We start from the raw sequence: 27,888 nt of genomic DNA, 5'->3' as shown, positions 1-27,888 counted from the left end.
TTCATTTGGAAATCATCAATGAGAAATTGGAAGGTGAAATCACTGGGGATTTAACTACCAGTGAATGGTCTAACGGCTTTCAAAGGCAATAGAAATGGTCAGTGTCATTCACTGTTGGCCTGGACAGGTGGAACTTCCTATTCTGGGGAAAAATACCGATTGAGTTTTTGTTTGAAGTGTTTGAAAACCAGCAGAGAGTGAATGCAATACTCAGTCTTGAGGATTGAAAAAAAGATGAGTGAGAGGGTCTCGGTGTCCAGGGTCGGGTCTTTATGACTGGGCCTGGTATAGCAGGCAATTGGAACAGGTGGGCCTCTTGCATTTGGGGACCAAAGGCTATTCTTCGCAATGCAGGGGACAAAAGTGGCCCCAGGACAATGGGGCCACGGGGGGAGGGGTAGGAAGTTAGAGGGGAGGAGAGCTGAGGGCGATAATTCTGGGAATTCTCGGATTCTTTTTGTTAACTGGGGAAATGGCATTTTATTTATAAGGGACTGGATTTAGTTGGGGCCGAGGGGGTCCCTTTGGTGGTCATATTTTGAATTTGAAGGGATATAAGGGAATTAAGGGATAATTGGGGGGTCTAATGAATTTTGTGGGAGTTTGGGAAATATTAAGTGGAATATTAACTCATTAATGGTCTCAATTTTGGGAAATCAGAGTTGGGGATTAATTTATTTGGGAGGTTTCGGTTTTTGGAAATGGGAAAGTTGAAATTTTCCAGAAAATTCGATGAAAATCTGGACATTTTTTAAAGTTTTCCCAATTTAAAATTAATAATTGAAAAAAAAATGATAAAAAAATTATTGGAAATTGAAAATTGATTAATTATTTAACGTGAGGATTTTTCTTTTTTATAAAATAGGAAAAACCGAATTTTTCCAGGAAAATTCATTGAAAAATCATCGTCTTTTCTCAAGTTTTTTAAATTTCAAATAAATTCCCCCGAAAAAAATAACAGAAAAATTACTGGAAATCAACAAATTAGAGCTTTTAATTTTGGGTATTTTTTGGGACTTCTGTTTAAACTGACGAGAATTTCTTGGAGATACGTTTCACGCTTCAGTAACAGAATCCGTCGGTGAGAGCTGACATGTCCATGCGGGTTTTATTATGTGGAGTTGAGTCGAGCCGTGACCGATCACCGGGATATCACGGTCAACTAATACTGCCACGTCAACGCCTTGTCCTTTCATTTAGTTTCTTATAATCTCGGGATTGAGGTTGAAAAACGTGGGGGGATGAGCATGTGCCACTAAAAAAAATTCAAAAATATTTTTCCGCCAATTTTTTCACAATTAATCGATTGAAAATCGATCCCCATTCGTTTCCTTGACCGCAATAGCGACAAAACTCCCGTATTTCTCTAATAAGGCCCAAAAAGGAAAATAAAAAACTGAATTTTCCCCAGTTGAAATAATTATTTATTTAATAGAAATTAAATCCAACTCGATTTCCAAAAATTTTGGTAAAATATTAATTTAAAAATCCCAGGAAATTTCGGTCTTTGAAAATTTTGGGGCCCGATGTTATGAGCGTCCGGGTAAATTGAAAGATGGAGATTAAGAATGGGACTAATTAGTTATGGTGTCGGCACAACTGTGACGATGAAACAAGAGCACAACAACCTGTTACCCCTGGCGGTTCTCCCTTGGGGTCCCTTTCAAGGGATCTGGACAACAGATGGCCCATGGGCCATACTGCACCTGTCAAAAATCCCCAAAAAACAATTCGACAGATCGATTACAATTTTCCATGATTTTCCTGTCTTAAATTTAACGCCAACGAGTTTCCTCTCTATTATTCCGCCCTAAATCGGTCTTTCGAGGGACTAAAAATCAAGGGAATTCCCCAGCCGCCCTTGAGTTCCCCCAGAATTTCAAAATTTTTAAAATCCAATAATTAATGAACTGAAAACTAATTAAAAAATATTTAAAAATTATTTGAGAAAAAAAAATCAACGAAAAACATTTTATTTTCGACTCGAGAACATTTTCCCATAAAATCTATTAAAATTCTTATTATTTAAATAAAAAAAAATTGTTTGGTAATAAATTTAAAAGTCCAAAGCTAATTTATAATTTTATTTACATTAATTATTTATTTCTCATAATTTATTTAATTAATATTAAGGAAAATTCAAGAAAATAAATTCTCTCTCAACAATTACTCCACTTCAACCCCTCAATATTTCACTTAAAAAATCAAATAAAAAACAATTAACGTTAAAAAAAAATTATAAATTCATTCTACAACCTCCGGATATTCCCCACCACAAATACACATTTAAATCCACCTATCAGGATAACGTAAATCAACCCGAAGCTCCGAGTCCTGTACTTTGTATCTAAATTGTTAGCCATAACGAATTTACTCGCGCGTTAAAAAAAAAATTTTTCCGAAATTACCGAGCGCATAAATGTATATTCACCATCTTCGCACTTTAATGATCGCTTAAAACGGTCTCGAATGGGTTCTAGATAACATCGTCGAGTCATCAGTCAGCGGCTTATCGTCGGAACGGAGTTTAATAAAAGAAGGCACGCGCCGGGGACGCGCGAAAAACTGTAAAATCATCGAGTCGCGTCGGGATATTTTTTATTAAAACCCGAGGTTTTTTTTTGTTTAAAAATATCTTTTGACTCTGTAGGTGGTGGGACAAATGTGCGAGCATTTATCATGGGTGGAAATTACCCGTAGCCACTGCCCACTGGAAGATAATTAATTTCGACGCTGATTAATATGTGGAAATTGCGCGAAGTCCAAGAGCTGCGGTAATAGAACCTGCGAGGGGGGAGGGGGGTGGACATGGGGGGATGTTGTTTATGTTAAAATGAGGATCAATAATATCGGGAGATATTCCAGGAGAAATAATTAATAATTAGGGGGATTTTAATTAATTAGAATAATTAATGTGATTAATCCCCAGAAATTTCCCCTAAAACTCCGGTTCATTCGGGAATTTTTCTCTAAAAAACAGAAATCGCTCCAAAATTTCCCAAGAATTCCACAAATTTTTATTTATTCCACTTAAACAATAAACAATATCCTATCATACCTCTCCTATCGCACCAAAAACCGCTCATTTTCCCCCACATTTCCATCAAAAAAACAATTAATTCCAGATAATTCGGGAAATCTCCAAAACTTCACCCGATTCCGGTCCCCAAATCGCATCATAAAAATTCCCCTCCCCCCCCTCACGTCTCAATTTCCCAAAACAATCGTTTAACTGTTAAATTCATGTCTGACCCCACCTTTCCGCGGTCCCAATGAAACTGAAAAATTTTATTAAAAAATTATGACACCGGTCAGCGTCGCGGAGGAGGACCTCTGAAGACGATTTGACGCGCGTCATTATGCGAGGTGTGGCAGGAGGTTAAAATGCGTTGGTGGTCCCCTCCCCCCCCTCTTCCCCCCTTATGATGTTGCACGTGTGAACTTCGCTTTCCGATCTGAAACCCAACAGTTGATGTCTGGTATAATCGAAACCATAAACACACGGAAAATTGAGTCGTCGGGACAATTTTGTCGGTCACAGGTCCGTAAAATTAACAGGACCTCGATTCCACGGTTAATGACGGAGTTTAGATCACCCCTGACCCGAGAGGAAGGGGAAGAATTGCGACAATCAAATCCATTCGCTGTGACAAGTCCAAAAAAAAAAAAAATGAAACATTTCTCCTTTCGGTTATTTATTTAAAATAAAATATGAGAGATTTTTTAGAAAATTTGTTTGATGAGAAGTTCAATAGATTTGAAAGAAAATAATTTATTTGGGGAAATTTTTGGGGGTGGGGGTGGGAAATTGTTGATAAAACTCCAAATTTTTGAATTTTATTTTAAATTTTTTTCTTTTCTTCTCATTTATTTTATAATAAATAACCTAATTACCTTAATTAATTAATTTTCATCCCCTAAACTCCCTCCCCCTCCCCCACATTGTTAAAAATTTTTTTTTCCCTAATAATTAACACAAAACAAATTAAAGAATAAATTAATCTTCAACGACTGGAAATTCCCCATAAATTGGGAATAAATTCCCTAGATAAATAGCAATAAAAACCCCATAAATTCCCTAGTTTATCCCCCCTCCCCCCTCATGTAATCCTCCCCCATCGTCCTGAAACAAGTGTTTCCCCTGAATTCCCCCCCTTAAACCGACTGAACCCTTTCAATCTCGTCATGTTATCAAACGAGACTTAATTTTTATCCGAACAATTTAACATAAACAATGAATCATTAGCATTGTATGACACCGGTTGGTTCACTGTCTCACATACTTATCCGTATTAACCAGAGTATGTAACCACGTTATGTCGGCCAGCCATAAATTAACGTCGATCGCCATAACTCACGAATAGACAGGTTGGCGCGGCGTCGTGCGCCGACTCCAGCAGGCGCCTCAGTGAATTTATTTATTATTTTTATTTCCTACCATTTCTCGCGCCCAACCCCACCCCGCGGGACCGCCGACATTAATGGGAACGTGCGTGGGCCGAATTGACCTGAAAAAAAAATTTTAAAAACTGGAAAAGGAAATTTTGGAGGAAAATTGACGTCTGCCGACGTTTCAGGTCAGTTTTGGGGGTAAAATGACACTTGAAGGGCTCATTTTCCGGGTAAAAGTGACCCTCGCCCTTCACTTCACCCTCTCGACGACTAATTTTGACCAAAAAAATTTTTTTTGTCCTCCAATTAACGGAAATTAATTAAATTGAGGAGGGGAGAGGGTTAAGGGATTAGTCAGTCGGTGAGTGATGCATTGGGGAGGGGGCGGGCACCCGAGAAAATGCGTAATTGTCGGCATTAAGTTGGGCGTCACCCGGGCACGCGCGACGAACCGAACAAGTTCACGCAGGCGCGTAACTGCGCGCCAGATGTGCAGACCAATCACCGGTGACGGTTGCGCCTGCGCTGACGCTGAGGAACTCAGGGGAGTCCCCGTATTCACTGCCTCAACACTTTGTGTGCTACGACTGCGTATGCCATTCACATTAATGTCTTATCAATTAATCAAACGTCTAAATTATTTCGCAAGTTTATTTTTCCTGAAGAGGAATTTATTTAGGACTTGACGTGGCGTAATAACAATTTTATTCAACACCACGAGTTGCAAAAGTCTTTTTTTTGTTTAGTTTGCACTAATTTACTCGGAAACTATTGCAAAAATAGCTTCGCAATGTGACAGACATTTTGCTAATTTTTTTTGTCGTGGGAATTGATTAAAATAATGAGAGAAATTAGTGTTGATTGAGTCGCCAGTCGTTTAAATAATTATATTATTTAAAAAATTGGGGAATTCCCCGCGGAAAATTCCGGATTTTCATTGCAATTTGATATCTCCTGACTTTCGAGGATTTTAACAACAAATTCCTCTGGGAATTTAATTTTTTAAATAATAAATTTGCGAATTAAAAAAGAACCAAAAGAGGAAAAATCCTCTGAAAATTTAATTAACAACAAAATAACGCAAATCTCCTCAATAAAATCCCAATAAATATTTCTCGTACCCCTCATCTACCTTTTCAACCCCCCCCCCTCCCCCCTAAGCAACCGCTCTTAACAGTTCCGTCTCCTCGGAGGAGTGAACCCGGCATTTTATCATCTCCGTCGGCCCTCGTGGACGACGTGCCACGATCCCCTGCCCCCGGTTATGCAACCGGATCGTCCTAATAACCCACCCCCCCCTCCCCCCACCGATCACACTGACCCCATCCACCGGTCATCTCCCATCTAATCCTCCCACGTTTCCCATAAATTAAAATGAAAAATAATCGATAACGATCTTATCGCCATAAATTCATCGAAAAATCGATTTATCAGTTATTTCATTTGGAAGTCATTTCATTTCACGTAAAAAATCTCTCGCCATTTTTTTTTTTTCATCCCAACTGACAACGATCGGTCTTCTCCCTCGTGGGTCGCTCCACCGGTACTTGAATTCTCCTCTCGATTTTTTATTTCTTTCGATTTTTTTTTCTTTCGATTTTTTTCTCCTCTCGATTTTTTTTTCTTTCGATTTTTTTTTCTCTCGATTTTTTTTTCCTCTCGATTTTTCTCCGGGCGTAGGAGGATAAAAGGAGGAGGCGAGCGTAGCCCGACGGCACGTGGAGGAAAAAATAAAAGGGCCCTCGGGTGATAGGGGGGAGGGGGAAGAGGGGACTGGAGACAGGGAGGACACACTGAAAGGGCCGGAATAAAAAAAAAAAAAAAGGGAGGACATGCAGACACCGCGGGACGATATTAAAAATCACAATGCGGCATATTAACTTGACCCACAATCTCCCCAACATTCAGCCAGTGTTCGGTATTTTTTTCGTTTTTTTTTTTTGCCCAATTTTTTCCCCCCCTCAGCTCTTCCTCGTTCACCCGCCTTCGGTCGGTTTACGACCGGCGAATTTTACTGCACCATCGCCGGGGTCTCGGAATAACGCGAGAATTAGCAATTGTAATGGTGTGAGTTGGAGGGATTTGATTTGCGAAATGAAATTTTGAAAAATTGAATTTGAGGTTTTTTGGGGGGAGGGAATGTGGGGAAAAATTGGGGGGTGATATCGTATTTTTTGGGGGAATGTGAGATGACGGATGTTATGTTAATTAATTAATGATTGCGTATGTAGAATTAATTAATTAAAGATGAGGAATTTTTATTTAATTTTTCTCTTTGTCTGAATTTCTGATTTTTGTGGAGAATTTTGCGAAATAAATTTTCAAAAATTTAACTTTTTGATTGTTAACATCCGAGACGATTTAATTATTATTATTGGGGTGATGGGGGGTGTTGGGAGGGGAGGAATATTAATTAAAAATCCCTTAACAAAATTAAATAACAAAATTTACGTGACATCACAATTTTTCCTTCAAAATAAAAATAAAAATTACGTGAATTAAATTAATTAATTAAAAATTTCCTATCCTCCAATTAATTAATAAAACATTCGCAATATTCATCTAATATTACCCTCCCCACAACCCCTCTGCTCCTCACCCTCTTTCCCCTCCAATCCTCCCAAAAAAATTCCAGAAAAATTTTTTAAAAAATCTCCAATATTTTTTCCACATACCAAAAACCCCCCCTAACCCCCCGGGGGGGTCATGAAGTTTTCATTTGACGGAATACAACCCACGTGACTTTTAACAGCCGATACCGTTATCAATATCGCCTTTACGCACGCGCGGCTCGTCCTCTCCTCCCATCAAAAATCAAAGAGAGCGATCAATAAAAAAAAAATCCCCATAAAACCCCCATCGCCCTCGTGACTCTTTCCTTCGGCGAATCGATAACCAAACGATACGATATTTACGATAATGCCCAATTGAAAAAATATATTCAATAATTATTTATCAATTTATTTATCGCCCCTCTCACCTCATTCTGCGGTGAATTCCCTCCTCTCGACTTTATTTATTTATTTTCTCTCGCGGCCGTGACCACCGCAGCGGTAATTTTTTATTTTTCATCGCACACATGGGTTTCCGGATAAAAGAGGGCCTTCCCCGCGGGGCCAGGGCTTCCCCCAGTGGGATAATCAAAGTTACCAGGGGACGGTAATGAGCGGCTCCAGAGGTCGCGGACGGTCATCGCGGTAATGAATTGTTTTGCACCTCCCGGGCAAATATTCCCTTCCCCCACTTTTTGTACACTGACATTAAATTCTTAACGAATTATTCTTTATGCCGGTTGGGGCCTGGTGGAGGTCTTAAATTTTTCGCGTGTCATTCGGTGGAGGGGGGATTTTTTTTTGGCGATCGGTGACGGGGTAAATTCGGACGATTCACGAAATTCCAGGACTCGTTTGTTATTTTAGGGAATAAATTTCGGTGGATAATTTTTTTTATATTAAAATATTTGTTCAAACGGCCACAGAGTAAATGATGAGATATTATTTATTTAAATTTAAAGATAATTGTTATGAGTTTCGGTTGATTAATTATTTGAGAGAAAATTCGGAGGAAATCACCAGAAAATTATTTAACTCGGAAATTTCCCTGAATTTTTTTTATTCATTACCAATAATTATTAAAAAATTTTGCAACGTCAGGAGGTGACCGTAAACTCACCCACTTTAACCCGATAATTGCAGAAGAGCAGCACAAACATTTTTAACCCCCAGAAGAATTTTTTTTCGGTCAAAAAAATTAGAAAATTATTCTCATGCGCCAAATTGATACCCAAATCCCTTTTTATTATTAAAAAAAATGGGATGATATGAGTCCGTGAGAAACTGGGTCTTCGTCGTGGTGAATTCCCGTTTCGTCGTGTAGGTGCAGCAGCACGACGCCTACAAATCGTGTTGTTGATTTTGTATGCGCACTCGTTAGCGAAATGGCCATGAAGCGCATCTATGTCAGTTAGAAATGCGAATTCATTCACTGGGAATTTTTCTAACGATTCGGAGGCCTCTCCCCTACTTTCCCATTATTCTATTAACAATTCTGCTGATTAAAAATATTGGAAATTAATTATTTCGAGCGTAGAATTTCGAAAGTTGAGAGAAAAGAATTAAAAATGTGTCAAAATGTCAAGATTTTTATTTTCTTTTAATTTTTGATAAAAAATTGTGGAAATATTTTTTTTCTCATATAATTTCATAGATAATATCCTTATCATTGTTAATGTCATTAAATTTTGATGATTATCCCTCAGTTTTAACGTCAATTAACAAAGAAAATTGAAATTGAATCAAAATACTGCGACATTTATTTTTCTTTTAACTTTTTTACTGAAAAAAAAATTATAAAAATATTTTCCTCTCACATAATTTCATATACACCATAACTATAATTATTAACATCACCCCCCGTCGACCCTTCCCCCTCAATTCGCCCATCAACTCCCTAAAAAACTCCAAACTAAAAAAAAATACTGTACCATTTATTTCCTTCTCTGCAACTCCCCAAATTTTCACCAAAAAAAAATTTAAAAAATCTCCAAAATTGTCAAATCTCCCCTCCCCCATTCCCCAACTAACCAACACCATCAACTTGACCACCTCCATTCAATTACACCAATCCCCTCGTCCTTAAACCTCCACAATAAATCAAAAACATAAAAAAAAAATTATTTTTTTCTTCTGAAATCCACAAAACTTCGAAATTTCCTTTTGACATCTTCCCATTGATCTATTGATAAATTACGGTATGTAAATTACACATGTACGGAAGTAATTCAAGTAACCACACATGGGTAAAGGGTAGGGAACCCACCCATGTAGATATCCACCCATTCCAAATGCTAATTTCTGTATTGATGAGTGTCATTTGTAACCATCGACGAATCCCCGTCCATCTCGCCAAAGCCGCCATCTTTATCTCTCCCATGTATCGATAAATGACCGATGCACAAGTGTATGAACCGGTTAATTGTCCCCCGAGGATATTTCCTTTTCCCTCAATCAACGGGCCCCGAAGAGAATAAAAAAAAAAATTAAAAAAATCCGCATTTTACGCATTTCATTTGCGAACTCGACGATCTCGTGGTGGGGGAGGGGGCGGGGTGGGGGGAATAATGAGCTCATGACGTCTGATATTGCGCGGGCAATTGGACTTTTCTGCCCAAAGGCCGATCACGACCCCGCGATCGAACATCGAGAGATCGTTAGATCACTACCGATGTGGATCGCAGCCCCCGCGAGGCACCTTTCCCCTCCCCCATATTTAAAATTTTTTTTTTTCATCGTCTTTTGTACACCAGAACCGATGGTACGATGTAACCGGTCGATAAAATAATCTGCCGGATGTATAACCGATAGTCGTGGCAATATCTATCGATTTTACCCCCCTCGGTGGTGAGGGTTTGGTTTTAATTCGAGGGAAATCGAGGGATTTTTGAGGGATCGATGGATGGATCGATTGGTTTGAGGATTAGTTGGTGTCTGAGGGGGTAAATAATCCGGGATTATAAATAAATAATTAAAAATCTCTTCGTTACCGATTTTTTTTGTGGTTTTTTCAAATTTCGAGGTGCGTTAGAGTTGAAAGAAATTTAAATCGATTGAACGTTCATTTAATTGTTTTTTAATTTTTTAAAATTGATTGGGGGGTGGTATTATGTCATGTGATAGTTATATATATTATATATGTACTGTTGATTATGTATCACGATCTCTTGAATTTTAAAAGAATTAATTCGATGAAATGAAAATTTCTGGAGATTTTTCAGTCGGAATTTGGTGTTAATTCGAGGGAAATCGATCGGTTTTTGAAGGATCGATCGATCAATCGATTGGTTTGACTATTAGTTACTGTCTCAGGGTAGTAAATAGTCCTGGATTATAAATAAAAAATGAAAAATCTCCTCGTTACCGATTTTTTAATAATTTTTTTTACATTTTGAGGTACGTCACAATCAGAAGAAATTTAATTAATTATTTTTAATTAACATCAGAACATAATTATCCAATATAACATCTCTATATCCATTATATACATAACATACATTATATTCCATTAAACCAAAACAATTACAAAAATTTCGTTCGAATTCCGACGATTTCCGGACGATTTTCCCCGAAATCCGCGTAAAAAAATCACATTTAACCCCCTGAAATTCACCCCTGCCCCTTAAAATTATTCTCCAACCCCCACATCATCCCCCTCAACCCTCTCCCACCAACCAACCCAATCCCCGAATTTTCCCCTGAAAACCCACCCAAAAATTCCCATTTTTCCCTCAAAATTCCCCTCTCCTCCCCCCGTGCGCCCTCACCGCGCAAAAGGGTCGTAAATTCCCGGGGTGAACGCTCGTCTCGCAATGCTCGAACCCCGGAATTTCCGTAATTTTTGAGTACTCACCTTTTGTTATTATCATTAACCGAGAGGGACATAAATCAGGCCATTTTACTCCTATAATTTAATGGTAAACCCGTCTCCCTTCGCCATTTTTTTTTTCACTACCCCTTAAAGAAAATACCGCAGTATCGCGTTATGGTACGGTTTTGGTGGAGAAATCGTAATCATAAATATCCCCAGTGGTATAATATAAATGCACACGAGTTTAACCATCGAACAACACCGAAGGGGGGCACCCGTTGCCGCGCATGCGCTATTCTATGGGCCCTTTATACTGCTGTCAAATTACAGTGGTGGCCACCCATAATGGCGTCGTGAGGGCCGTTAAGTGGGACGTACCCAATGATGGTAATAATGTTGATATTAACGAACGATGTGGAGCTAAAGTTTTGTTGGTATCGTTACGAGGGAATATATGACCCCGTTTTCGGGGACTAAAATTATAGGTGTTACGTGACTATGCGTTTGTTAATTTTTATGCTTATTGATTTTAATATTTTACCACCTTATATGATGGGTGGGAAAAAGATATAACTCAAATGGATACTCCCCATCAATTTTTATTATGTGCAGAAGGAATTGTAAATTATTTTACGATTTTACTGCTTTATTTTTTAGTGAGAGGAATTTTTTTTTTTATGTCTGGGGCATTAGAACAAAAAATTGCAAACGATTTCCCAGATTTTACCAAGAAAAAACGTTTTTTGTAATTAAATCGATTGTTATAATTATTTATTTAAGTTGTTTGGGTCCTGAAGAGCTTTGTCGAGTCCTAAAAATCCCCAGATTCTCCCAAAAAAATTTTAAAATTCAAAAATCAATTTTTGTTATGTGAAGAAGGGGTTGGAAATTATTTTACAGTTTCACTGCTTTATTTTTTAGTGAAAGAAATTTTTTTTTTATGTCTGGGGCATTAGAACGAAAATTTGCAGACGATTTTCCGGATTTTATTAGGAAAAAACGTTTTTTGTTATTAAATTGATTATTAAAATTATTTATTAAATGTATTTGGGCCCTGAAGACCTTTGTCAAGTCCCCAAAAGGCCCCAGATTCTCCTAAAAAAATTTTAAAATCCAAAACATCAAATTTATCACAATTTCACTACTTTTCTCACTAATTTTATTTATCTCCAACCCTTACAAAAAAACCATCTCACCCCAAATTACAACAATAAACCTAACAACTTGCATACAATCATCCAGATTTCATCAACAAAATATTTTCCTCCTAATTATACTAATTATTAAAACCAATTACTAAATTTTCTCCTCAAAATTCATCGCCTAAACACTTTTTTGAGTCCTCAAAACCCCCAATTCTCCTAAAACTAAAAAATCTCCAAATTTCCCAGAACCACAACTCAATACCCTACCCTACCCTTCAAATAATTAATAACAATTTATCCCCCAAAGTAATGAACTCCAGTAGATCGAATACCTGACCAAACGTTAAAGTGAAAGACTGGAAAAAAATATTTAGCCAAAAGAATTGGACAGAGGGAGCTGGAGCAGAGTTACGGGCCATTTGACGTCGTGGTCGAATATTTTGGCAAATTTATGCTCAATAAAAATTAACCAGCCCCCCCCCTCCCCCCTATACCCATTGGTACATATACAGGTCCCTTGAAGTCAGTGGTTTGTTCGCGTCGTTTAACGACGAGGTGGGCCCGTCCGTCCGTCTCCACTCTAAGGCCCTGGATGGACTCTAAAAGTGCGATGATGCCCCTCACCAACATTCATAACGCGGCTGTGTGCAAAAGCCAGAATGATTTACCGTTGAATATTGCATTTTTATTATTTTTAGGGCCTTTTTTTATTTATTTTCGCGATTTTTTTTTTTTCACCGACTGCAGGACGTGTCGCTGATATAAATCAGTCAGTGTCGACCTGGGGATTAGACTTTTTGTACGATACGAAATTGTTTATTCAACATTTGCGAAGAATTCGACTGATGGAAGAATAAATTTTTAATTAATTTATTCCTAAACAAATTAAATTAATTAAAAAGTGAAATTTTGAATCGATAAAATGTCTGACTTATCGCACCAGACGAACTTCATTTCACGGACACTAATTGGTACTAATTGTTGATTTATACCGGAGAATAGGGCCCACAGAAGGCCCGTGCATAATCGTTAATGATGTTGATAATAATAAAATTAATTAGCGAAGAAAATGAGGTCGAAATCGAGTGCGGAATTTCAGAATAAAAATTCTCTCACTTTTTTCCGTTTCTTTTTTCTCTTTTGTCGCCAACGGGGGAGGGGGAGGGGTAATTAGGGGGGTTTAATTGTTGACGAGGATTGAATGTTAATGTAGAGTGTCGTCAGGTGCTGTGGGAATTTTTCACACACTTGTTGTTAACAATAGAACAGGAAAAATTGAAAAGAAGTTGAGGGTACGGTAAAGGGGTCGAAATAATCGATACGATGTCACCTGTTGGTCCCTGATTTCGATACAACGGCAATTCCCACAAATAATTTTTCATCCCCTCCGGTTTCCAACCCCTCGAGGACTATTGTATTACAGAAAATCGCACGGAACAGGTTTAATCGGGTGGGTAAAACACGCGAGGCAACAGTTTTTGGGGGTTGATCGGGGTAATAATTCGAGGCCAGCGATTTCCGGTGACATTCCGGTATTTATTTAATTTTTTTGGGATGTGAAACAATATCGTCAACCCCCGCAAGTGAATTACCCCCTCCTGATTGTCATTAATTTCAATTACCGGTTTATGGTGGGGAGAAATGAGGAAAAGGGATAAATTCGAGGGGAAATGATTTTATTGAGAATTTAAATTGTTCGTTTGATTTTTTTCTTTTGAGATTTTTATTAATTAATGGGTGGGGAAGTGTCAGGGTAGACAGTCTAATTAGTTATAATTAATTATGTGGGTTTACTAATTTCTGATAATTTATTGTAGAAAGAAAATCGAAAAAATTGAACCAAATTTTTATTGAAATTTCCCCTCGAATTTTTTAATATATTTTGTTATTAAAAATCGATTAATTTCTGAAGTACATTATTTATTATATATTATATACATCTAAATGACTTTATATAACATAATATTGCAAAATTAACCCCACGATCACGAAAACAATTCAATAATTTTCATAAATCACCAGATTTCCCTTCAAATTTCCTCTTTTTCCATTAAATTTTCATAAAAAAATTCTTTCCATCTTCTCCCTAATGTCCCACCCACCAAAAACCTCCCTAAAATTCAAAATTCACCCCCCAAATTCCTCATAAAAATTCTCCCCCCAAAAAAAATAATTAAAACGTCCAACCCCTTCCCCTCGACTCCTAAAATTCCCCATAAAAACCGGGTAAACGCCACGTTCCCCCCCCAAAAAAAATCACCCCATCATAAACCCAAAACCCCTCACCCCCTCACACCCCCACAACCAAAAAAAAAAATTTTCCAAAACCGTTTTCGACGTTTTCAAGACGTTCGCCTCGTCCTCGCGACGAGGTCATCCCCCGGGCCCTTAAAACCCATCAAAAATTACGAAATAAATTCCATATGGTGACCATATTTACCTCATGACTCTCCCGACACCTTTAGCATGTGCCCTAAGAAGGGAACACTAACGAAATTGCACGTAAATCCCATTTATCCCTCGGGGGCATTTTCAGGATCTGGACAACACATGCGGTGTACGTCTGGTACCATAAAATCACCTCTATTTTCCCCTCCTTAAGGCTGAATCTATGGTGAACACCTTCACCAGGTTTTTCTTTCACTTTTTTCTCGGCTCCTTATGCCTTCCCCCCCCCCTACCGTGCAATCGACAAATAAGGGACGCCTTCTGGTATTTTATTGCCGTCTTCTGACCATAAGTCGGTTATTCCCTTCGCATTCATTCACTCCTCGGAATCCATTCGCTGGTGGAGGTCAACTTATTTGAATTGACATAAAAAAGTTTGATGGGATGAGGAGTAAATGGAACCATACGATATTTCAAGGGGAATCGATATCGATGATCGATGGGAATAATCAGGAAATTGGAATGAGAAAATTGTTGAATTTTATGGGGTAAAAAATGGGATTTTAATTTTAATTGGAATATGAAATTAGGAGGGAGACAAAAAAATTATGTTTTGAAAGGAGAATTAGGGAGGTTTAGGTAAAATGAATAATTATAAAGATTTAAATTATTTAAACATTTAATTTTACAGAAAAAATAATTTAATTTTGGACAGAAAATTATTTTATTGAATTAAAACTGAAAATTTCGATTTTAAATGACATTTTGATGCAAAAAATTAATAAAATTGAATTGAAAATTGAATAATTACACCATAAAACCATTAAAATCATAAAACAATTGAATTTGACAAAATAAAAAAATCCCTTTCACCTTCAACTTCCATTTTAATCCACAAAATTACTGAAATTAAATTAAAATAATTTTTTATTCGAACAAAAATTGCAGTAAATAATCTATTTCCCCACCTCCCCCAATAATTCCTCAACCCAATTAATTTCATAATTCGATTTCTCAATTTAAAATAATATTTTTACAGTGGGTGTTATTTCCTGATGCTCCCAACAATGTACTTTCAATTTTCCCCATAAAAAAACCATAAAATCCATATTTTTATTATTAAATACTCGAGACGTGTACCCGCACGCTAAAGGGAATTCTTCACATTTCGAAATAAAATTCTCGGGTCTAAAAAAGGATAAAATCACCAGTCGACCAGCGTGACGTTCATTTAGACTCATTTAACTCCCTAAATAAAAAAGAAATCCCTCGTTTTTTGCCCACACGTCGTGCGAATTATTGTCCATAAACCTCGGAGCCGATGATAGCAATTGAAAAAATAATTTTCTCCATTTTTTTTTCCCCTTTTTTAACCCAAAATCAAATAAAAATCTCCGGTCGGCGCCTAACACATCGTCACGGACGATTTGGCGTGAAATTTTGAATATAAGTCCACGTGAGATCGATATCGAGTGTCATTTGCCGGTGGGTTGACGTCGGAATGATGACAATTCGAGATTTTATTTTATTCTGGGTCTCGTCATCCCTCGGAATTTCTGAGTGGTTGCGGTACCTGTAATGCCAGACCGCGCACCCGTTCGCCACGATAACATCTCGGTATTTACCATAAATTTGTGTTTGACGTGGGACAGGGTAATTAACATTGTAAATAACACGAGGGATTTTAGGGTCGATTCACGGCGGAGGCTAAACATCGTAAATCAGGAATTTTCGATTCGAGAAAACCGCAGTCGAATCAGATAAAATTGATCGTTCGACATTTTTCGATTTGTCCCGCCGTCGGGAGAAGACAAAAAAATTTGAATATTCGAAATTATTTGGGAGAAAGTTGAAAAAAAAAATTGGAGGAAATTCTTTGGAATTTCGGGGGTTCAGGGAAGAATTATAAATTTTTTGGTAATTTTTCCTTTAACCCCCGAAAAATTATAAATTTTTTGGTGATTTTACAGAATAATTTAACGAAATTTCAATTTCGTTAAAAATTCCTCGAAATTCCCGGAATTTTTCCATTTTCGATCGATTTCCCGATCGATCTCGAGCGATTGACGTCAAATCAATCGAATCCTCCCCCCAATTTATTTTTAAATCGAATTTTTCACTTTATCGACCTCAATTCGACGTTCGCTATTTTTCAACTCCAAAATTTCTCAATTAAATTCCAAAATTAATTCGCCAATAATTTTAATTGCCCTAAAATACTGCACCCCCCCCCTCCCCCCACTAATTATTACAATCGCGTGACTGAATTTCATCTGCGGACGTGTACCACGTGCCACGACACGCGAAATTCCACGAAAACGACGAAGTGCGGAGAAAGTCGACGGATCCACTCGCCTCTTCCTCACCCACGTGCCTCTGGTGAACAGCACTCTCAATCGCCTTTCATGTCCAGTAACCTACAATTCATCGATCTTTATATCCCGAGTGAGAGAGACACGTGCGTCATGACGCAATTGGAATTCGAGAATTGTTTCCGAATTTTTCCGCGAATTTTTCCGTGAAAACCCGACAACGTGCCATCAAAATAAACATTTTACCTCAGTTATTGTCTAGTCTGAACTGATTCTCTTGGGTCGATTAGTCCCTTTCGGTTAATTGACGCAAAAGGTTCGGAATACAGCAAAAAAAATTATTAAAAAAAAATCATTAAGGATAATTAATAATTAATTATTAAAAATTGAGTATTTCGGAGGGAGATATAAATTGTTAGGGCTCGTGTGACGTCATTACTGAAGACATAACAATAAATAAATTATAATTTAACTATAATTCACTCCAGTTAACTTCAGGTAAATAAATTTAATTTATTTATTTATATTTATTCATTTTTTTTTTCATTTCGTTTAAATTCGTTTTTTTTTACTTCAACTCATGAATTATAATTTTTAAAATTATAGTTGCATTTTAATATAATTAAATAAATTATAATTCATATAATAATAATCCTCTCAATAATTATTATAATGTTATAAACAAAAAAATGAAGATTTCACCCCCTAAAAATAATAGAATTAAAATTTTTACTTTGATCGTAAGTCATGTGGTGCCTTAAAAATAAAAAAAAAACGAATTAAATTTTTTTTTTTTTACTAAAAAAGGGGGGAGGGGTTTAATGTTTGTAAAAGCGCAAAGCCGACGTGTGTTCTCGGATTACCTCGTTCCTGTTTTGCCCTGTCGGGTTCCTGTGTCGATTCTCACTGGAGATAAGATCGGTGTTATGTCGAGGGGCTCCAAGGATGCAACACTGGACTAGTACAAAAGTGCTTCTTATTTCATTTTACTCCTTTTTCCTTTTTTAATGAGGGCGAAAATCACACGAATGGATTAATTAAGACGTCAGTCGGGCTGACGTCGAGGGCAGCTACACATTTTTTTTTTTTTTGGGGCTTAAAATTCATTTCGTGAGGAGTTTAAGAAAGTTACGAATATATTTGTTGAATATAAAATGTTGGAGATGTTTTTTTTTGTAGTATATTGTTAACTAAAGATGTTGCGTTGTTTAAAAACAATTGGGGAATTTTTTTGGAGCAGAATTAGCTCGTGAGGTGCGTTGGGAGATGAAAAATGGAATTAAATTCCAGGTAAATTGATTATTTAATTTAATTAGTAAAGGAAAATGAGAAAAAAATAATTTTTGCTGCAGAGGACTTGGGTTAAGCTCAAAGTATTAATTGCAATTAAAAATAATCGTTCTCCCCTTTTTTCCAGTTCAATTTTCCCTTAAAATAATAAATAATTTCAAAGAGTCACGTGAGTGCATCAAAAAAAATTTATTTTTCATTTTTTATTGCATTAACAATTTTTTTTTTGTTTATCTCTCGTTTCTCTCGTCGTTCCCCTCATCAATAATGTCATTGACATATTAATTTTAAAAATTTATTTAAAAAACTGGCCCTTTTTACCCCCTAAATTCTCTAAAAACTAAAAAACCAACAAAATTCAAGAGAAAAAATCGTTTTCGTATTCACTTTGCCAGCAACTGGGGCAAAACCGAGTTTTTTTGTACCAAAAAATCTTCAAATATCTCTGCTGACCACTGATAAAGCTCCTAAATTTCTAAAAAAAATTTATTCCGTTAATTGTTTATTCCCCGCGATAAAATCCCCATTTTATCGATACAATGTTGTATTTTTATCATAAAAACCATTTGAACGTGGGACATTTTACGATCGAGCATCGATGAGAGTAAGACCCAGGCTATTAAGATATTTGAATAATATTGAGGGAGCCCCCCGTGTTTATAAACACTTGAAAAACTGACAAGTCTGATGGGCCCAGAGGTGGGGGAAATTATTTCGATAAGAAAAAAACTTCGTGTCTCAGTGGAATATCGTCTGGACGGGATTTTATCGCCGTCGGCGACAATAAAAACCGAACGAACATGGGCCCAGCAACACGGCTTAAATTCACCTTATTCTCCCTTTTATTTCCATACCCACCCCCCGACTGGGGCCCAAAAAATTTAAAAAAAAAAAGAAAAACCAAAACGTGAGGAATTAAAATCAGTAGCCAACTGGCAACGACGAAAATCGACTCATCGCTGGGTCTAGTTCTGCAGCAATAACTCGGAATCTAAGGGAGATAACGGAATTTTCGTAATAACATTAATTGTAGTACTGGAACCCCTCAACAAAAAAGGTCCTATCAAAAATTTTTATATCTCCCCCCGATTTCGAGATATTCATTAAAAACTAATCAATAATCAAAAGTCACTGAAATATTTTCTGTTCACCGTCAGTCCCACTTTTGTTTTTATTTATTTAAATAATTTACAGTCAACAATAATTGCGTTTTAACCCTTTGAAAAATCCCTTCCACTACCGAACACTTCCCCTAGAATGGAGATTAGAATTTTAATTAGGCAGAACCCGTCACATTTAATTTAATCTCACGTAATTAATGAAAAAATAAATTATAATGAACTGAGTCGAATGCCTCGGGTTTTGCTGACGAGAACTGTCATCGAGACGGTCTGACAGCACGTGGTGTTTAACACTTGACAACTGGAATACAAACAACAGATGAAATCACCCCTCAGGGTGCCCAGGGGGTGGGAAGGGGGGGCTGATCTCATGTGTTTCGCGAAGTGTTTGAAGTGATGGTGCATTAGGATGAGTGATGGGCGATGAGACCATTGACCATTGACATTTCTCGTTCCGTGAAAGAGTCAGGACGTGCCCAAGAGTGTAAACTATCGACATGTTGTTGGCACGTGCGGGAACCGAGACTTCGGACGGTTGTTTTAATAAATTCAGGTAACGTAAATTTTTCCAGTTGGAACTGAAGGTGTTGAACACATGTGCGAACAGTGTGGGAACATTTTGGTGAACTTTGCAAGTACAATTGTGGGAAAATTCCGGGAGGTCGTAGTTCTGATGGAATTCGAAGAGTTTTGGTCTTTGAAAAAATGAGATTTTTGTAAAAAGTTGATAGAATTTTTTTGTTAATTTTAATTCAATTTTTTCGTGGAAAAAATGAAGTCTTTGGAGGATTTAGAGGTTTTAAAATTTTTTTTGGGGGGAAAAATGGAGGAGATGAAGATGATTTATCTGGTGATGAGGTGTGGGGTAATTAGATTAATTAGAGAGGGTTTTTTTGGTAATTAAAATGGGTCAGGGGAATTTGAAGAGATTTTGGTGGGAGGAATTAACAGTTTTTTACGAAATTTGGCACAAATCGAGGGATTAAAAATTAAAGTGTTAATGATAATTGATATTATTAATTAGTGAAGTATTAGAAACCCTTTAAACATTCAAAATTAAAAATTTCCTATCAGTTTAATCAAAAATTTGAATAATTTTCCGCCGATTCAACAAAAAAATCAATCAAACCCCAACATCTCCCTAATAAATTCACGAAAAATTTGATTTCTAATTAACCAAAAATTTCCCAAATTGCCTATTTCGATAAATCTCTCCCCCGACTAAACAAATCGACCATCATTCGATTTTTCCCTCCAAAATCCGGTCAAAAACCTCTAAAAATATGAAAAAAAACCTGAATTAACTTTGAAAATTCGCAAAAATCATCAATTCCCATAAAAAAATCCCCGAATCGAAGTCCCCATCACGTCGTCAAACCCCTGCGATTCACCTGACACCTCCACCCCCGCCCTAACAAGCGTTGAATCCCCCCTTTATCGGTGTGTGTGCCCATGAATCATCAATTTATGCTGAACAATTCAGCTCGAATGCATTAAGACACATTCGTAGTACCGCAGAATGAACCTCCCTTTTATTTCATTTAAAACGCTTGCGGTTGGTTCAAAGACCCGATGTACCAGTGTGCATGTAGGTGTGCGGTTATTTTTTTTAACGACTCGTACCACACACGTAAACGTGAATGTTTGATACAGCGAGAGCCAGTGTGACGCACCAGGTTTGTGTTTTGGCTGGGCAATTAGCATACGATTGACCTCCACCATCTTGGGGTCGAGATTTTTATTCGGTTGGGGTATAGATATTAAATTCAATTATTAATAAGAAATTAAATAATATAAAAAATCCTTTTTTTCAATTTTTTTTTAAATTTATAACGATTTTTTCGTTTGATAGGATTTTTTTTTTATTTAAATGGATATTATAATTATTTTTGTTATTGTTTATGTGGTTTTTTAAAGGGTTTTATGTCTGTGGAATGACATTAATGAAGCTAATTATTAATAGGAAATTAAATGATATAAAAATTTTTTGTTTTCAATTTTTACTTGAAATTTTAACGATTTTTTCGTTTGATAGAAATTTTTTTTTATTTAAATGAATATTATAATTATTTTTGTTATTATTTATGCGGTTGTTTAAAGGGTTTTATGTCTGTGGAATAACGTTAATGAAGTTAATTATTAATAGAAAATTAAATAATATAAAAAATCCCTTTTTTTCAATTTTTACTTGAAATTTCTAACGATTTTTTCATATTTTCAATGAAAAAAAATGATCCTTTTGTCTAAAACCGTTAATAAATCCATTTAACAATAAATAATAAATTAATCCACACCAATCATCAACCCCCTCCCCCACCCACATTAACAAACAATGAAAAAATAATTAAACAAAACAATTCATTCAACTTCACTTGAATTTTTTTTGTTAATTCTCAGTCCCATTGAATCCCACCTTAAGCTGTTGTTTTTAAATAATAAATTTGACCTTTTGGGATAAATCCATTGACTTCAACACGTACCCTTAACATAAATGATCCCCTGATATTTCTTAATCCCCTGCCACCTCTGGGGAAATCCCAATGATTGCTCGTGCCCTGGAATAAAGGACCAACAGGCAAAGTACCTTTCGCCACCAGCAAGTCCATCAATTGTTGGACCTAATCCTCGGACACCCCGTCGGACCCAAATAAAATATTACCACCAGCTAAAATACCACCTATTTCAGGGGTCATTTATAGTTTCCCCATCGTTAAACTAGTTAATACTTAACTAGGACCAGGAGGACTGTTCCAGGGGCCTCACAGCGTCGGTCGGTGGGCCCTACGTGACAAAGTCCAGTGTCTGGTACCTTGTGGCCAATTATGATCCCTTTTATGGTACTTTCCGGGTATGTTTCGATTGCTGGGGTCCGGGGAGGGTGTGGGGAGGGTGGCAGGGGGTTCGGGATTAATTTTGAAAATTTTACGGAGGAATTTTGGCGGGAAATTCTGCAGGTTTTTGATTTATTTGAAATTAGCGATCGATTATTGGCATTAATTTGTGTTTAAGGGGGGGGGGAGTTTTGGGGGGTGACGATGGGGGTTGGGGGTGGGTCCAGTCGACTGATGATTATTTTCTTTCGATTTTATGTTAGAATTTTGATTTTTTTTAATTTTTAAGATTTAAAAGAGAAATAAAAAATGGGATTTAATTTTTAAAAAATTGAGATCACGATTTTTTTTATATTAATTTTAATTGTTGTTGATGGGAGACGTGAGAATATCTTTCAGTTAATGTTTGAAAGACGTCTGGATATTATTTATAAAAATATGAAGGGGTTTTTTAAGGGATCGGTGGAAGGCTGAAGTTAATTAATTAAATTTGGGGTCGAGTTATTTTTAGGGGTTTTAAAAACAATTTTAGCTACAGCTACTGGTTTTTTGGGGGATTTTATTTATCGGAAAATGTCAGGAGATATTTTACCGAATGCAAAACACGTTTCCGAGTCTCGACGTTCGAATAATTTTTGGAAAAATGCGAGGAATTTTAATGGAGACGCTGAGGGGTGCGGTAAATAGACAAGAATTTATGTTCAATGGTCGAAGACAGTTATCAACGATGAAAACACTCGATGAATAATTTATTCAGTGGAATCGATGATTATTCATCGATCCATCGGGATTTTTCATCGATCTGAGGAAAATCGAAGTTGAATGGTTGAAAATGCCACTAGGGAATATTTAAACAAAATAAAAACCCCTGACAAGTGAATTTATCTTCGATCACTTTATCACTTTCCAATAACAAAAATGTAAATTATTTTTAATCACTGGAAATGCCATAATTAATTAATATTAATCAACATTTTTCAGATTTTACAATTTTCCCTTTGACATTTTCCCTTTAAATCAAATTCGCGGGAAATAATGTTGCGTTAGAGATGTACGGGCCCAATATTAGAGGGGTTGAGGCCCAAAAAGTTGACTCGGTCCCACGATTTTTGTAGTTGTTGTTCCAATTTTATAAAAAATTTTTTCCACATTTTTCTGTGGGAAAAAAAGGGTCGCCGTGAGAACTCGAGTCCTGGGGGGCTGGTACGTTATTGGGGGGTTCATTGGGGTAGTTTCCTGACCCCCACTGACATTACCAGCTCTTGAGGCCCAGCTACGACCTGGGGAAGTCCCAAAACAAGTGGCTAATTATGTCGTCCTTGAAAACTCAACGATTTCATTGAATTCCACTTTTACCCCCGATATTTCACCCCTAAAATAATCATAAAAAATTCAAAAGACGACCCTTCATCTCAAGTATACCATAAACCATCAATATTAACAATATATAAACATTAACAATAAATTTTTTGAACTCGCAAACTCGAAAATTCACGAACTTCTTCAGTTTTCTTCAAAAATTAATGTTTTCATCCCCAAAAAAAATTGAAATTAATTTCGTAACCCTCTGACTTTTGGGATATCAACGTCTTAATTAAGTCATTTAATCCGCAACTAAATTATCGACTATTTATAATCCCGGAATAGCGATTTAACGCGAATTTTTGAATAAATTTCTCTCCTCATTCCCTCAAATCGGAAAAATGGAAAATTTTATTTATTTTTATTGCCTAAATCCGGAAAAATGTTTACGTCGGCTTAACGACGGGCAATCCCTGGTCCCTTCGGCACAGGTACCAGTAGAGTTCAATTCCCATCGACTGGTAGACTTCACCTGCTACCGGTGGGGCCCGTGGACTCTCCATCACTTCTGTCACCATATGCCCACCGCAGTTTAATCCGGGAGTTTCCCAAGGCCCCAAGTGGTGCTTGTAATTTTTCTGGTACCGGATTTTGTCCCCCCTCCCCCTCCAACCCCTCGTCTCTTCCCGTGAATGGGGACCCGATGCCCCCTAGGGTTTCCACCTTGGGGAACCCCCTCGGAACATGTGCAGTGCTATTTCTCCCTCGTGATTGCGAACGAGAAATTGCCAAGTGTCTTCCACGTGGGGGCAAGATGGTTTGAAATGAGTGGACCGAGGAGTGTTGTGGGAATTTTTATTTCGAAGACATGTGTTTTTTTAATGTTTATTGAATGTGCAGAGTCACGTACTTGGAAGGTGAATATTTTATTTATTTATTTATGGGTTAAAACAGATGATTTAATAAATTTGGTGATGAATTCGTTGGTAAATCGATTGATTTTAATTTTTTGTGAACGAAAAAATTGTTAAAAAATAATAATAACAGTTCTATTGATAATATTGTTGATATATTGAGTGTTAATAATTATTTTGATTGTTTAAAATCGATTGGAGAATGTTTTTCAATTTTTTTTTTATGTGGGAAGTCACTTAATTTGAAAATGACGATTTCCCATTTGTTTATTAATTTTTTTCGTTGAAAAAGATGACTTAATAAATCATTTGTTAATTTAATAAATCATTGGGTGATGAATTCGGTGATAAATCGATTGATATGAATCATTTTAATTATTTAAAATCGGTTGAAAAATATTTTTAATAAATTAGTTTAATTATTTCAATCAATTCCGTTTCTTCGTGTCTCTATTTTTTAATTTACAACAACTAAATATTTATTTACATAAAAAAACCTTGAATTACCCTCTCAGTAAACTACTAATTTCCCTTACAAAACATTAATTTATTCCAAATTAACAAAACAAATAATTAAAATCCAATTTATCGATCCATCAACGAATTTCCTTTTAAACCTATAAAATCAATATTAAATATTTAATTAACAATAACAATCCCACGATTACACAATCCACCCCACCTAATTTTCCACTTAACCCCTTCATAAATAATCATTGAAACCCCCAATAATTTTATAAATTTACATTCGATGAGCACGACACCCCCCGTCGCGATGAAAAGCGATATAAATAATCAAAAAATTATAAACAAAGAGTTTTCATGCCCCCATACGGTGCCGTACCGATCCGATTCGATCTCGAACCGATTCCCAACGAATAAAAAAAATCGAATGAATGAAAAATAAAAATATGAAAAAAAAACAATGAAGTTGAACAAAAGGACACAGAAGCAACAGTTCACCAGGAGGTGGGGGGGAGGGGGGGGGGGCACTCGATAAAACGTATACCCTGGGCTTCCTGTGATCCCTAATCCGGAGATCTTGAGTTCACGACCCGAATAATAACACAATATATTTATGTAATATAGTGAATGGTGGCCACTTGGCAAAAAGATTAATATCTCGAGTTAACGTACGTCTTCTTGTGGAGCTCCCGATATTTCCCTGCATTTTAACGTCCACCATTGGATCCAAGGTCATCGCGGTATCTAACCCCGATCTAATGGTGAAGTGTATGAATATTTTTGGATGATGTGCATATTATTTATTGAAATTAACCTCTGGTGACGGTGATTTATGACGATTTTTTTTTTTTTTCGGGAGAGGGACAACCGATTTTTTTTTTATTTTTCGGGTGACAACCGAGTGCGCAAGAGTCGAGATGAGAAAGATCGATGTGAGTCCCCGATTTCTTCGACCCGGGGACTCGACCCTTCACACCAATTCTGGCGTTTCGCAATAACAGAAGTATTTTTATTTCGTCTCCGGTGTTGGGAGGTTTTTTTATTACCTCGGACCGGTGGTGAAACAATTGAATTATCGTGACGTGGTCAGGAGTTTAAGGAGAGAATATTAAAATGGGTAAACGATTTTTCGAGAAAAGAAAGAGTTTCGTTCGGGGATTTTGAGGGGTTTTATCGGGTGCGGTAATTAAGATAAATTGGTTTTAATTGTTTGAGGGGGAGTCGAGAGGTTTTGGAATTTTTTCTATTTTGTGGTGTGGAAATATGATGCGACTTCAACAGGAGGTAATTTTTAGTTAATAATCGGTCGAGCCTGGAATTGTTAAACAATTAATAACAATTGTTTTTAATTATTTGAGAGAAAGTCGAGAGGTTTTGGAATTTTTTCTTATTAATGGATTTTAATAATGGATTTTATTGGAATAATGGGGGTTGGGGAGGTTCAGGGGGTGGGTGACAGTCTCCTACAAAAGGTTATCAACTGCAAAAAAGGCCCAATTAAGCCCCATTTTTTTTTATCATTTAAAATATAAATTTGATTTTTAAATCGTGAGATTTTTAATTATTTCGATTGATGAACTTTCAAAAATTATTCTTCGAAAACTTACCGATCAATCGACTCAATTATTTTTCTCCACATTCAATTATGCAACTTCAACATCAGATAATTTTTATAAACAATTCCGTCGACCCCTTAATTATTAAAAAATTAAAATCCCCTTCGCTCGATTTAACCCCCAAAAATCCCTCAAAACAAAAAATTTCTATCTCAAATTTAAATCAGTAAATTTCACCCCAAACCCCATCATCTCACCCCCCATTTCGTCAACCATTCCCCCCAAAAATTTAAACAAAATCCATCAAATAATTGTTTACACAACACCGACCTTAACCGACTCTCCTCCGAACACTTTCAAAACCTCCAAATTAATATCACATTCCGTCCCATTTCCAAATTAAATAATCGATTATTATCACTTCTTTCACCACATGACATTGAACCCCCCTCCCCCTCTCCCCCTCCCGCATAAATCCAACAAAAATAAAAATAAAAAAAAAGAGAGATCCAACGAAAGAACTCGAATCATTGAATTCCCACTCGTCAAACTCACAAAACTTTCTTTTTTTTTTTTTCGTTAGAAGGGGTAGAAAGAATGATCTATAGTGAAGATCGATATCATTATTGATTGTCCTCGCGGTCGACCGCGACGTAATCGAGACCCACACACTTCGACCCCGAGGAATATATTTTTCACACTCTCCCGAGTCTTTTACCTTATCCTCAACCTCTCTCTCCCTCTTCCCCCCCCCCTATTTTTAAACGCACACCACCACGATAAATACGTTATTGTCCAGTGTGTATTGTTGGCATGATTATTATCGGTGAACCTGGAGGATTACTTTTCACGTAATATTTTTTATTAACTTTATTTTTTGTCTCGGGGTCGCGTAGCGGTCCCATTCGCACATACGCAACGCAAATATCGCGTATTTCAGTCTTTTTATTCTGGATATTTTATTTTATTGGTTTTTATTTGAAGGGGGGGGGGGTGCCATAGGAAGTTCCTGGGGTTCAGGGGTCACTGGTCGTTCGTTAAGAAATGGGAAAAATTTATTCATTTTGAATTGTAAATTTATTTTAAATTCGGCTCTTCGTGTAACGGAAGAATTGAATTAAATATTTCACTGTTTTCTTTTGTATGTGTTGGGGAAGGGGGGAAGGGGGGGGGTGTTCCAGTGATATATGACTGGAAACTCCTGTGGGTCAACTTCATTTGGAAATTTAATTTTATTGTTGTTGTTGAGGGTAAATTAATTTTAAATTCATTTGTTGATGAAATCGAAGAAAATTTTAACATTTTTTGTCGGTTCGTTTCACTTTTATTTTTTATTCCAGCGAGTGATGTCACTGGAGATTCCTCCGGGTGATGAGTCACCTCGTGATTGTTAATAAATACGAAATATTATTATTAATTTAAGTAGCTGATTTTTTTAAAGTCATTTTTTCGGATGAGAAGAGAGGATTTGATGGTTTTTTTTTAAATATATTTTTTATTTATTGATTAAACATGTATTAAAAAATATGTGTCACTGGAGAATTCTCCAGGTGAAGAGCTCCCTGACATCGCGTTCCCTAGGAAATACCCACCATTTTTATTTATTTTCTATTTGTTAAATTAAATTAAATGAATTTCCGTTCGCGATAACAAAATTTATTGAAATATTATTCTCTTCTCTTTCTGTATATTAACATTAAATTTTTTATTCCAGAAGCTGACGTCACTGAGCAGTTCTCCAGGATTCGAGGCCTCCCGAGGTCATTAGGTAACTAAAAATATTATTAAAAATAGAAATAAAAAATAAAA

At 36.5% G+C, this 27,888-nt stretch overlaps 1 protein-coding gene across 5 annotated transcripts in view; it reads left to right on the top strand.

The window, feature by feature from the left end:
* Positions 1 to 27,888, top strand: part of LOC135171334 (uncharacterized) — a 140,314-nt gene that overhangs the window by 62,632 nt on the left and 49,794 nt on the right. For all 5 annotated transcript variants that reach the window (XM_064137817.1, XM_064137822.1, XM_064137820.1 and 2 more), the window contains one exon: positions 27,794 to 27,847. In XM_064137817.1, the coding sequence (XP_063993887.1) occupies positions 27,794 to 27,847 (54 nt within the window). The remainder of the gene's footprint in view (positions 1 to 27,793; positions 27,848 to 27,888) is intronic.

This window comes from Diachasmimorpha longicaudata, chromosome 19 (genome assembly GCF_034640455.1).
Source record: "Diachasmimorpha longicaudata isolate KC_UGA_2023 chromosome 19, iyDiaLong2, whole genome shotgun sequence".
NCBI lineage: Eukaryota > Metazoa > Arthropoda > Insecta > Hymenoptera > Braconidae > Diachasmimorpha > Diachasmimorpha longicaudata.
The sequence above is the reverse complement of the archived record's forward strand: the minus strand, read 5'-3'. Positions and strand labels throughout refer to the sequence as shown.